The 13,907-nt window shown below is 39.0% G+C and overlaps 1 protein-coding gene across 1 annotated transcript in view; it reads left to right on the forward strand.

The window, feature by feature from the left end:
* LOC308114193 (CUB and sushi domain-containing protein 3-like) overlaps positions 1–13,907 on the forward strand; it is a gene marked incomplete at both ends in the record, with an annotated part of 224,717 nt that overhangs the window by 12,047 nt on the left and 198,763 nt on the right. Inside the window, one exon of the mRNA XM_080470880.1 lies at positions 3,807–4,029. Within this exon, the coding sequence (XP_080327006.1) occupies positions 3,807–4,029 (223 nt within the window). The remainder of the gene's footprint in view (positions 1–3,806; positions 4,030–13,907) is intronic.

Genomic DNA, 13,907 nt, shown 5'->3' on the forward strand with positions numbered 1-13,907 from the left:
ATTCTGGTAACAATTTGCTGGAGAGGCACTCAATAAACAAAGGTGAGTAAGATAGACCTGGTGAGAAAAAGAGAGGTCGAGATGGAAATGCAGTCAGTGAGACAAAGTTATAAAAGTTTATAGAACACTAATGAAAGTTAAAATGGATGCAAAGGACCAAAAAAATGACAGGGGGAGAAAGAAAATGTGAGGCAAAAAGGCGGAAACAGCAACGGCAGTGAGCCTTTGTTCTGTCATCCCCAGGACATCTGAACAATCAGCCACCCAAACACTGCGGAGCAGTTCACACAAACAGCATCACCCTGAATACTTTGCCACATTAGTCATTTAATGCTCAACAAACACTGAACTATTCCAGGCACTAATTCAGTTCTATGAGTGCTCTCTGTCAGTGGTCCCAACACAATAAAACCTTTCAATAAAGCCAATAATACTTAACTTTTTTCTTGTCTGAGACAAGTCTGTCTGGACTTCTGTCTAATGATCTTAAGCTCTGAATGCTTCAGTTATCCTGCTATATACTGTATATCCACACTAACTACACTATGCGGTGATTGTAGTTTACTTCTTTTACACTCATGGCTCTCGAGAGGTGATTAAAATGTCTAATTGCTGGTTTCATATATCATTTACTTGTGAGTTCCAGCTTGACTTGATGGGAAACGCCGAGTCAAGTTCCGTGTAATATTCTAACGGCGACTAAAGTATTCAGTATCACTATGTACACAAGGTTAGAGGTATCATGAGATTTGTCAAAATCAAAAAGATATCTTGTTGATGTTTATTTAGTTGCTTGGATAAAGTTAAAAAAGACTTGAGTGTACATTTTTCATGAGGCAACTAAATCACATTCCCCAAAAGTTCCTTCAAATCCCAAACTCAAAGCTGAAAGGCGTTCTCCAGGCTCAGGTCCACACCGAGATTTTACTGATCGCATCATTTTTTTTTCTCCTATTTTTTTATTTTACTGAATACTGAACTAAACTTTTCAAACGTGTGAGTGTCTATAAGCTTTTATAAGTTAAGAGGATGTTGAGAAACATCAGTATCCGTGTTATTAGCTGTGACTGTAATTTGTTTTTGTCTTCAGCCGAGGTCAATTTGAGTTTCTAGATTTCTTCCCATGCATTATTTTTACACACTTTATCCTGTGAAGCGTCACAGTGGGTGGCTGTGTGTCCCTGCTGACATTGGGTAAAAGGCACAGTTTTTCTGTGGCAGGCTGTCCCTCGCATAAAGAGGTGCACACTTTTAGTCAATGTGGGGTTGCTAATTAACCTAATGTGCATGTCCCTGGAGCGCCGCAGCACCCGGAGGGAGCTAATGTGGACAGAGGGGAGAGTCTGCAAAAGCCACGACTGGCCAGAAAGTTCAAACCCAAAACTGTTTTTTTGCTGCGAGATGACAGTGCTCCACTAAGCCATCCTCTGTTTTATAATTAGTACTCTCTGCCATTGTGTGTGTTGTTATATTGTTATGAATGGAAGAGGTGACTTTCAAAGTAAAATAAAGCAAGGCATCAGTATTCAAATCGTGCAACATTGTGCATGTTTGCCCTCATAAAAATCTAATCCCCTCATGGGACTGGAGTGAATTGACTTCAAACTCAAGGTAAAGTACAACAACAAAACTGTAGGTGTGCTCACTTTTTGTAATCAACATGCCTTTCTCAGATTCACTTTTCAAGGCCATTTTCAGTCGATGTGGGTGACACCGAGTCCTCAAGTGCACCTCATTAGCACTTACTTTTCTTGTAAACAAACGCAGACACACAATGACGGTGGCAGCTTTGTAAAGAATGAAAGCAAAGCGGATCAGACAGTAAACGTGACATGTTGATTCAGTGTATCACATATGAGAATTGTGGGACTAATTAGTAAATATCACACCAGTTCAGTCATGTATGCTGTACTGCCAACAAACAGGTTCTCATCTCCCATTAAAAATTCACGTTTTTCCACCCATACTCACAACTTGATTGGATCATTGATGAGGGCTGTGCTGGTAATTACAAAATCCCTGAGAGCACTTGAAAGCAGCCATAACGCTCCGTGTCACAGGTTGGAACATGTTGACCCTGTAGGCGGCGCGTCAATGGTGCAAATATTCCATGATTACCCTGTTTGCTCAGCAGTGGCGGAAATAATCGCAAGTTAGACATGCACACAAAACCTTGGCGAGAATTTATTCCTTCTGCATTTGGAGCAGCAGTTCATCACCTCGCTCAGCATTATGCGTAAAGCTGTATGGGCGTACTGAATTTATAATTCTTTCTTCAAAGAGGTCAGGACACTTGATCATGGGGGATGAACCAGTCTTGTTAAAGGTGTAAATTAAATGGACAATAAATGGAGATGTATGAATTCTGAAGCACTGGGCCTGGACATTCTGTTCTGTTGGTCAAGATCCTTGTAAATACCATTTTTGGAGAAATATTTTAGTGAATAATTCCATAAGCAATAGGATCTCCTTTTTGGTAGAATATTAACAGTTGCTGGACTTGTGGAAAAATAACAGAGTGAAACAGCTTGATCAGAGGGAAATTAATTGTCAGTTTCCAGTTTAGCATTTGGACTGTTTGCTTGGATCGGTTTATATAAGAAGAAGTTATTGTGGAAAGATTACTGCTGTCTGTCTAGTTAGAGGCCATTGGAGTTGCATTGCTGCCAAGTGATCCGTGTGTTTTATTTTCACCCGCTTTCATACTGCTGTGCGTGTGTGTCTGCGTGCGCGCGCGTGCGTGCTTGCGTGCGTGCGTGCGTGCGTGTGTGTGTGTGTGTATGGCCAACACAACGCGAAGCATCCTTTACCTACACAGTGTGAAAAGCTAATTACACCAGGAGTAAATTGTGGGGGGTAAACCATGCATCTTAATTAAGTTTGCATTTCATTAGACAACATGCAAGATAGCCTCAAATAAAAGGGGCAGGCGTCTTTTTGCACTGTGGCACAGTGTGTATGTGAATGTGTTCACGAATTGTTTGTACAATTATGCACAAACACATGACATGGACGTGTGGAGATGAATGAGAGTGAAGGAACAGGTGTACTACAAAAAGATTATGTTCTTGTGTGCGTTAAAGTTACTTAGCTGTGACACCTCAGTTTCAACCCCATAAAGATTAAACCAAGCACCCAAATTAGTGTAGTTTTCCCATGATGGTGTAATGTTTAACTTCATATGTCAAGATGATTGATTTTCAGTTAACCAGAACATTCAGCTGCAAGGATTTATCTTCTGTGGGCAGTAATGATGTGTCGCAAGCTTTTTGTTTGGTAAAACACTGAAAAACATCTTCAATGTGTTTTCCCCCTCCTCATTATTACAGCGGTAGGTGTTGAATCTTATTCTTTTTTTTTTTTTATTTGAAGGGGGAGAGAAAGCAGGAATGGGAACACAAAACCTGGCACTGAGTCAGCCGGTTGCCAGATTTTCCTCACAGCTTCTGCCAGCTGAGAACAATGAAGGATTTTCCAAACAATTTGTCCTCAGTTGAAGAAATATTGCACCTGAACTTTACACGCAGTTGTGATAATAAAACGTTACTCGGAATAGCATCTGTACGGGACTGCTTAAAACTTTTACTGCCATCCAGTTTATTTATTGTTGCTTGGATGCTTGCGCAAGGGAAAGTTTATCAAAATGAAATGCGTTTTCAGTAATGATGCCCACAATTTACTCCTTCTGTTTCTGTGATGTAGAGCATTAACTTTACTCTCCTTCGCCCAGTGTCACACACACTCACACACGCACAGTCATTATATGCAGCAGATCATGAGTTGTTATTTGTTCTCTGTCATTCCAGGTTTTATCCATACATGTGGAGGCACTTTAAAAGGGAGGAATGGGACGATAGAAAGCCCCGGGTTTCCATACGGATATCCGAACGGAGCAAACTGTACCTGGGTGATTGTTGCCGACGAGGGCAACAGGATTCATATAGTTTTTCAATCTTTCGCTGTGGAGGAGGAATATGACTTTTTATCTTTGTATGATGGGCATCCGCACCCGGCTAACTTCAGGACGAGGTAAGAGCGTTTTCCTTGAAACTTGAATTCTGTGTTTGAAGGCTGCCTGGCAGGCCGAGGCGGTGAGACATGAAGAAAGAAGCCTTCAATGATTTCTGAAAATATATTTTTAATGTACACAATGATTAGGACTGCTTATTTTTGTCACGGAAGTGCCTGGTTAGTGTGTGTGCTGTATGAGAACCAGCCTTGTGCACATTGCTTAAAATTAAGGTATGATGAGCTGTACTGTTTTCAAAAATATAGTCGGTATTTCACAACTCATTATAAATTAAACTTATTATTTGTGTCACTTTCAGCATGGCTGTCATTTGAGTTTTGACATAGAAGCATTAGAATAGCGTTGCTGGACACATTTAACTAAAATGTCAGTACTGTGGGGTCAGTATACTGTCTGACATAGTCATCAGATTCAGATTAATGAATGTGTCATAATGAAGCTGTGCAGATAATAAGCTGCACCTTAATATCAGGTGTGATGAAATGGAGACGCGGAGAAACCTTGCGATAACCCTCCAGGACCAGCTGTGACAATCTTTTCACTACAATCTAGATAGCATCTCTGGGGGGGGAGAAAAAAAACAGATTTATTAGAAGAATGAACAACAAAACTGCTGAGATAAATAGGAGCAACCACCTTGCATCAGAGGTGCTGTAAACACCATCTGAGGCTACTGAAGGACTGAATCAATTCAGAATTAATGAACAAGGGGCTTCTTGTCCAGTAAACAGGAGTTTAGTGAATTAGAAACAGGACTGCTCCTCAGTGGAGACAACAACATTGGAGCTCTGCCGCTCTCTAACTGGCAATAGTGACAAGTAATAAGCCCTTCTACGTTTAGTGATTGCGTCACTATTTTAATGAGAGTAATCCATTATGGCCAAAAGTTGTAGTGTTGCAGTAACACAATTGCTTTTTTGTTTTGTATCACGTTAACTGGTGTGTCTGTATACAGACACATCAGTTAACACTATTTAACATTATTTTCTGTAGAATCGAAGAACTGCCTTCTCAAAATTGGAAAAACATTTTAATGAGGAGTTTGTGTGTGAAAATCTGATTTTGTGTCTCAGTTTTTTCTCAGCTTGGTAGTAACACTGTTTAAATGAAGTATATGTTCTTGAGCAAAATTTTTAAAGTGAATGTTGCTGGAACTTGTACTTCTTTCAAACCTTCAGTAGTTGTGTTTGCACTCCTGTGCAAAGAAATCCTTCAACCTTGAGAGTTGTGAGCAGCATCCCCAGCATTTACTACTGAATGAGCATGCTGTGCTGGCTTCAGTGATGCATGGGTCAGCTCAGTAGCTACCGTTCTCTATTCAAATGCCTCACTGGAGGAGACAGTAGTGGGGGAAAAAAAAAAAACATGGACATAAAACACAAAGAATTCTACTTGTTTACTACAGTCACTGAACAGTCAAACAACTGTTTGCCGGCTACGCTTTCTGAATTCTCATAAAAGCTAAACCATTCAAGTGTTCTGGAAACTTTTTCTGCGCCCCTTTCATTTTCTGCTGCCCTCGCAATACTTGATTCAAGCACAATTTTCACCGTTTTGTTTTGTTTTGACTGTAACAGAACAGAATAGAATAGAATGCTTTATCTGTCATTATATAGTTGATATAATGAAATTGCAGGTGCTGCTCCTGTTGGCATCAGTACATTAATTCGTTTCATGCAACAGTGAGTTCACAACAGTTTCACAAAAAATTAATTCAATAATATTAGAAGAAAAAAAAAAAAAGATCCATCCATCCATCCATCCATCCATCCACCCACCCATGCTTGCTGGAGGTGTATCTATGAAACATGTTGTATGAGAGAGGCTCTCCAGGAACAAATGAATGAACAACATTTTTAGAGACAAAGCATAATATTGTTCATCAAAGTGATAAAACGTCTATGACATGGGCTACACACTCTTCTGTTCCACATTTGATGACATACGTGAGAACTCTTGAATCACTTACCTGTTGCCTTGTGACTGAAAATTCCATCCAAAAGCAGCACAATGTAATATTGTAGTAAGAAAAGCAACTATTATGTAGCTGCCCTTATGTCAGTGTGTTTCAGCATGCACAGGAATGGCACCGCTGAGATTTGAAAAGTTTTAACAAAGACACGGAGATTGTTTATGTGTTTATCCCATTATAGTTTAATGGTAGAGAAGAATTACATCATGTTGCACTCTGGAGGTGCAGTGTCTTCTAACAATATGTGTTGTGTTGGACCCCAGCATGATAAGCTCCAAGCTTTTTTTGGGTGTCCATTTTTTCACAGTTTTCTCATATGTCATGCACAAGTCAAAATAAATAAATTAAATAAATAAATAAACCATAAATAAATAAAATATATATATATATTATGTAGTAGCCCTTTACACACTTAGCTTGCCACCAAAAGAAACGCATAGAAGATACCGCCTTACTTCACCAACAAAATGTCACTCCCACTTCCTTATTATTATAGTTTTCACCAATATGTCCACAACTGCAATATGACTGATTGCTTTAATTCCAAAAGTGTTTACTGAAGATATTTATTCTCAAAGAAAATATCCTGTGGCTCGCAGGCATTTTACTAATCATGCTAATCCTCCTGCCTTGTGAATATCGTCAATAATAGTAAATAACACAGTCAAGGCTTCTTAATATAAACTAATTACATGACTTTTTCCTTGAACAAAATAATGGATAAAAGAAAAATGGAAATGTCAATTTTTCATTAGATACATGAACATGTTTGGTACCTTCTGCATTTATTCTTGTTTCTTTCAAACTAATGACAATCAATGACAATTACATTGTTATGATAAAAAATGATGCTGGTATGTTTTCCATGTTTGCTCCGGAAAAGCAACTTTTCCTTTGAGTTAATTCACCTGGTTAATGCATTTAACATGGCAAGAATAATCATTTTAAAAAACACTTGAGTAAATCATCAAACTATACACACATTTGTTTTGCCTACATATGCCATATTTAACTTATTTTTTGTGTGTAAAGAATACAATATGGAGTAGTATAAGACTGGTACTGATTAGTTTGTAACAAATCATTTGAAAAAATCCAGAGAGCAATCTATCCAATCCAGAAACCTTTTGTGAAATTTAAAATAATGTAGTATGTGGGATTTTAGATACTTTAATGGTTCTAAATATATTTCATCACATAGAAATGGCACATCTATATTATTTACATTAAGTTCAGAGTATTGAAATAGATCCTACGTTTATACTCCTGGGTCCAGTACGTCAACCAATGCTCTATATAGATTAACAAGACAGTGTTTTTAAGCAACGCATGTATTTTACTGATATATTCTCAACAAGTCAAATTGCAGGTTTTTAACAGTAATGCCAGTATGGGCAAATCAATTGTGCTATCTACGCAAATAAGGGACAGTATGGCTGCCTATACTATATGTCTTCTCATGTTGAACAGTTACAAACCCTCATTATAATCCAATTTTCAGACAATACAAATATTGATTTGACTGAATAACCACAGTTATCAGGAGTGTGCAGGGGTTTGATGTATTGCTGAATTTTACAGCTGGCAGGATTGGCGCTTAAGCAAATACAAATTCTGGCACTGTAACCCAGCTTTTACTGACCAGCCAATAAATTTGTTTCACCATATGAGGCAACATTAACAGCATGTGTGATCACATATGATGTCTGCCAAAACGTATTGACGCAGGCCCCTTTGACAGAAATTGAACTTAAATTGCTGCTATTAAAACATCATCTGTTTCCAAAATGCAGGCTTGAGTCTGCGTTGTTGTACTGAGGCTGAATATTCTCGATTGGTTCAATTATAGGACACGTTTGCGGCATGTCTTCTCGATTTTGTCAGGATTATGGAAAGCCCATGTGATGGTAATTGCTCAGAGACTTAAAAGTGCTATTTTTATTTTTCACATAAGCAACATGTGAGAAAAGTGACGCACAGTCAGCGAGAGTCGTCACAGGCCTTTCAGGAACATCGACAACAGCATTATGCAACGTAGTCTTTAAAGTATCGAAAGTGATTCATCTACTAAAGTATCAACAATGATTCAGGCTCTTGAATTATCCCCCTTTATAGCCACTTTTGCTATACATCCTCCTCTGTGTTACCACATGACCTCGGTCCACTTGGAACTGCAGCTGACGAGAAACATAAACGATCTGGGAGAAACCATTTGGCTCCCTCTTCCTGAGTGTTTCACTGTGAATTGCCGGACCCCACTTTCACCTCTGATGGAGCATGCTTGTGAATACAAGTGGATAATCAGACACTAAGATGTCTTTAAGAAAAAAAGAAACCTCTGACAGGTTTAAAAGCTGATGGGTATCCCCGCTTCTCTATCAACCCAGCCAAAAGATAATCTTCTCGTAATAGACAACACTCTTATCTATAAAGAGAGGGGGTTTTTTTTCTGAACAATTTGGGTTGACAAGGAAGATCTAAAAGCTTTGTGGCTCAATTCTTTGGATTTGAAACTCAAAATGATTCTTCAAAGTAGGATTCTTTTTTTTTTTTTTTTTTTTAAGTAAGAAATGGGACAGTCTATACATGCTGCAGGTGTGGATCGTGAATCACACGTTAAGATGATACGTTTATGGATCTAGTTTAAAAAAAAGGCAAGCCAATTATGATTGGCTGCTATTTTTCATCATTTACAAGATTTCAAAGTGTCATTGATCTCATGTTTGTGCTCTTTTGAATAAAAACAATGACAGTGTTCATTAACATCTCCCAGCAATGGTGTTCTATTAAATGTGACTCAGTTTTCAAATGTCAAAAGATTTGAATCTAATAAACTTGCTAAGATTTTGCTGGGAATATGAGAAACATGACCAACAGCATTTGCTTTAATTGTTTTTGTCATTGTAGTTTTTAACATTGATTTTTACACGATTGCATCACAACAGATCTGCCACACTTTAACTGTTATATTACAATTCTAGGGGGCTTTCTCTGTTTTTACTGTGCGCTTCACGCACAATTACAAGTATTCTATCCTATGCTATATACTGTATTCTGTATATATCTCCACCTGTCTCCATGCCAAAGTGTCCTTGAGCAAGACACTGAACCCCAAAATGCTCCCAAAGGAATGACAGCGCCTTGCATGGCCGCAGCCTCCATTGGTGCGTGAATGTGTGTGTGTGAATGAGTGAATGTGATTAATGATGTAAAGTGCTTTGGGACTGCTTACACAGTTGAAAAAGCGCTATATAAGTGAAGTTCATTTGCCATTCACCGTTTATTCTATTATGAGCAACCTGTGTCGCACTTTTATATTTGCTAAAACCTCTGAATTAGTTTCATCAGGAAGATTTGGCCTTTTAAAACCTCTCTATATTCCTCCATGAACAGATATTTAAATTCCTGTCTCTTCATTTATTTCATTCCTCAAAATCACCTTCAATTTTGATGTTGTGGCTTTTGTCCAGTTATCTTTTTGCTTCAGAGCCCATTTTAATTCCACGCACTTTCATAATGAGTGTAAATCAAGATAGTTTAGAATAGATTTTGCACTCCCTAACTTGTGAGTTACAAATCAACTCCTAACCAATTTCCACAATTTCTTAAAACTCCATTGTTCCTGCTCGTCTATCATCACTCTGCTCCACAACCACCTACCCCTAGAAAGTAGGGAGTCTACTCCATACTATATCCTGAGTTCTCACTCACATTTCTTATTGCAGTGCTCCAGGCCTTTATTTTCCATGTGCAAGAGAGAGCAGATAGTCGCCGCAGTATAGCAAATAGGGACTAATCAACCAGATTATATAGTGTGGCTAAAGGTGTAATGTAGCACAAAATGTGCAGTCTCAGCTGGAGTCCATGGCAACAGCTGGGCATGCTAAAGGAAGTTGGCTCTCAAGCCAGCGTCGGCTGAGAATCTTGTGTGGAGGATAAATTGTTCTCCATGTCTCCTTGTCTGAAGACAAAAGCTTGATCATATATAAATATGCCAGAGGAAGACTACAACCACCTACGAATACAAGAAGACGTGCCCCTGCCACCTTGCTGGTAATGTGACCTGTTTCAAAGAAGGCGTTATCTTCCTCTCCAAGTCCGAATTCTGGCTTTGAGGCTAACTAAAAACGTGCATACTCTTCAGTTCCGAGGGGGAACATGTGACCTTGTTTGTAATTTTTGGAGCGGCAGCATACATTCCCACTGGCTGGCTGAAACTTTAGATATACTGACACTTGCCATCTCTTGCAGCACTTCTCAGTCAATGCTGATTTGTGGCTAATCTTTACACTACACTGCCTCGCTTCCTCATGTGCACCGAACACAGCACTGAAGATCCTACAGGAACACGTTCTTTTCTGCTCCGAAAGACTGTTACCTTAGCATTTTTCTTTTATCGACTGGTATGTGTGTATTGGTGAAACAAGTTATGTTTCCATTTTAAGTTCAATTTAGGAGTGTGAATGTAAATGTGAAAATGTTGCCAGTTTTTATTGTGTGCATTATATCGCAGCTTTCAGTTTTATTTTCTGGCATGGACCCATCTTTCTTGTAATGGTCACTCGTATTGCAGGGAGAATGAATGCTATACATATTTTGATTTGTGGTAGGCTTACCATTTTTCATCCACAGCGCAGCCTTTCTGCAAAACTGACCCGCTGCCCGTGAATGCAGCTCAAAGTTTATTGATTCTAGAAATAATTTACACATTTTCCAAAGATGACAATGCATTATACAATGAAAGGATATTTAAGTTTTAAATATTAAACAGTGCATTGTACTGATATACAAGAATGGAGGCTCACAGTGGTTTAGGGGCGAGCAAACTTGCCTCACAGCAAGAAGCTTGGCTATAGCTTCTGTGTGGAATTCTAATGGCCCTGTACACTGAAAAAAGAAAATAGTTGGCTATAGTTGGGCCAAACTCAATAAATTGCTTCACTTGGTAACATCTGAACGAATCTAGTTATTTCTAATTCATTAACTTCATTAACTTGACTTAGTTAGTTACCAGCACCCTAAATTGACAACGAGATGGATGGATAGATGGATGGATGGATGGACGGATGGATGGCTGGATGGAAAATGCCAAAATCTTCAGGCTCAGATTCATAGATACAGAAATGGCAATTAAGCAGACTTGAGTTTCGAATGGCTGGGAATGCCTCATTTTAATTGTAGGAAAGATCGCGACAGCTTCCAAGTTCCTCATCATTGTTTTTTCACACAGAGACAGGCAATCATCCACACCTTCTGCCACTTTAGAGTCAACTATTGACCTTACAGGTACCCTTTGGGCTGTTGAAGGAAGCTGAAGCACCAAGCGTATACACAGTGGTAACATGCAAACCCCACAAAGGCTCAGATGGTCCTTGGTATTATGAGGTAATAATGGTAACTACTGCACCACCATCCCTGTGCTATGATCCATTGTCATTTTATTTTACCGAGTTCCATGTGCCATAATTATGAAGTATCACACCATGATCGTGTCACATCATCATGGCAGAAGGCCGTTTGAGTTCACCAGGAGTGTTAATGCCCACAGGACTCCTCAGTTTTACCTGTGGTCCAAGAGAAATTATGGACGGATGAATGATGGAGTTCTTATATTGTATGACAGCAAAAGTCTTATAATCTGGTCTTCTTTCTTCTTTTTGGAGCTTGTCTGTACTGATAACATGCTGTAAATTTGCCCAAATTAAATTCTGTGATGTGAGCTAATCCTCTCAATATGAAGGTTTTTGATGTAGTTGCCACATTGCTGATGACTGTTATTGACCGAAGTTCTTCCCCTACAACAATTAAAGCAGAACACAGCCCTTTTAACAGGAAAAGTTTATTTCTGAAAAATTAATTCGAAAAGTGCTTTATATACAGAAATAGCAGAGTGATTAGTGTTTCATTTATCTTCCGAAAATGTTGCAGCAGCGGCACTGCGCTTGTGGTCAGCATTAGGTAGGATGAAACACTAAGTGAGGGGTGCAGCACTGTGTGGGATGAGCATATTTTTGTCAGCAGTGCGTTGCAAAACTCTGACTAAAGCTGTGCAGTAAATATATTAAATATGCATTTTTATTAATTCAGCGTGACTCTCCACAGGGCTCCCAAATGTACACTGAAGTGTTTGTTTACAGAGATGTTGGTTCAAGCATCTGTGATAGATGGAGGCTGCAATGTTATGCAGCGAGAGAAAACACAGCCAGAGTGATGTCAGAGAGGTGGCTGTGCAGAATGAATGTTTTGACAGCCGCGGGGTTGCTCAGTGATCTGAGCACATGTACGGTATTGACTAATAACATGCAGTAAGAGGTATGGGTGTTGACCTGCAAATGTGGCATTTTCTGGACTCGAATGATGTTTTTACCATGCCTAAATATATCAGGGTTGTCTCTGGGTGAACGCCATTCAAACCCGTTGATGTGACATGAGTCTTTGTTTGAGAAGAACATACTATTCAATGACAAATAACATGATTCCCATTACTCATATTGATGTAATTTTGTTCCTTCAATGAATGTGTATATTTTGTGCCAACATGCTGAAAACCTTTGTATTTATTGTTTGCCACCATAATAGGAACATAATGCATCATTTCCCTGCAATTCAGTGGAATATATATATATATATATATATATATATATGCCCGTATCTCTATCTGTATTGGCATCAGCAAGGGGCCACACGAGTCGGAAAATATTGCTTTGTCAAATGTTGGCAAAAAAATTCAATATCATGGATCCCAAGAAAAGAATGCCGCTCACTGGAGTGCTGTGTACCAATGTTTTATAGTCAGCCAGCAGGGAAATAAATATATGTAAATGTTTTCCACCAAGAATCCACCAGGGAGCGATATAATGGAACTGTTCTACCAAGGCATCTTTTGCCGAAGAACAATAAATTCAACAACTCGTGTTCAAACTATGAACACAATGTTATTTTTATGGCAAATTTAAAGTAAGTGAAAATAGTATGCTTCAATTGATCGCATAGCCCCTTTTGAAATTAAGTCACATGCACCACTGACTTCTCCGATAGCATATTGGATTCAACGCTGCGGGTAACTTCAACTCATGCATGTTATTCCTATAATTTTCAGGGCTCAACAACAACAACAACAACAACAACAAAAACCCCAAACACTTGAACTTGCGATGACAAACGCTAACATTTTCTCAGAAATGTTTGACAATATAACTGTAATAGAAATAGAAAGAAGAAAAATGTAATACAAGTGAACATATACAACCAGCTGCCATGCATGACTGAGAATTTTCAGGAGTGATACCAGTGCACCTGAAATTTTGTGGACACACATGGAGAGAGCTGGTTGAGACTGGAGATGTATTTCACTGCATCCCGTCGGAGCTGCTGCATTGTGCTTCTGTGCTAAGCCAAACAGGGGCAATCTAGACCTGTGTTTCTCCTTCCTGGTCCTGGAGTATGCACATCCTACATGTTTTCCTTGTCTCTGCTGACCCAAAAGAACGGCTCATTATCAAGATCTGTCGAAGCCTGACAACATCTTGTTTACTTGCGCTCGCTGTGCTGTTGCAGGGACACGTCTAACATGCAGGGCAGTGCTATTCCAGGACCAGGGCTGTAAAACATTGCTTTAGATAATACTTTTGGTTCTACCAGCTCCATCGGTGTTTTTCAGCAGTTTTGGAGAAGTGACTCAGTTCACTTCTCTTCTTAAAAATACGTGTCTAGTCTATTTTTGACAGAAGTTTTATGGACCAGAATGAGCCAGACAATCAGTCAGACATAGCAACAGCATCGAGAACTTGGTGAGCATCCAAAACTGAACCCTGTGTAGTCCTCCATCATAAGGCCAGATGAACAGAGTTGAAACTAAAACAAAACAATAAACACAATTGGAATGGACAAATTAACACTTTCAAC

The sequence above is a fragment of the Lipophrys pholis genome, assembly GCF_963383615.2.
Source record: "Lipophrys pholis genome assembly, chromosome: 9".
Lineage (NCBI taxonomy): Eukaryota > Metazoa > Chordata > Actinopteri > Blenniiformes > Blenniidae > Lipophrys > Lipophrys pholis.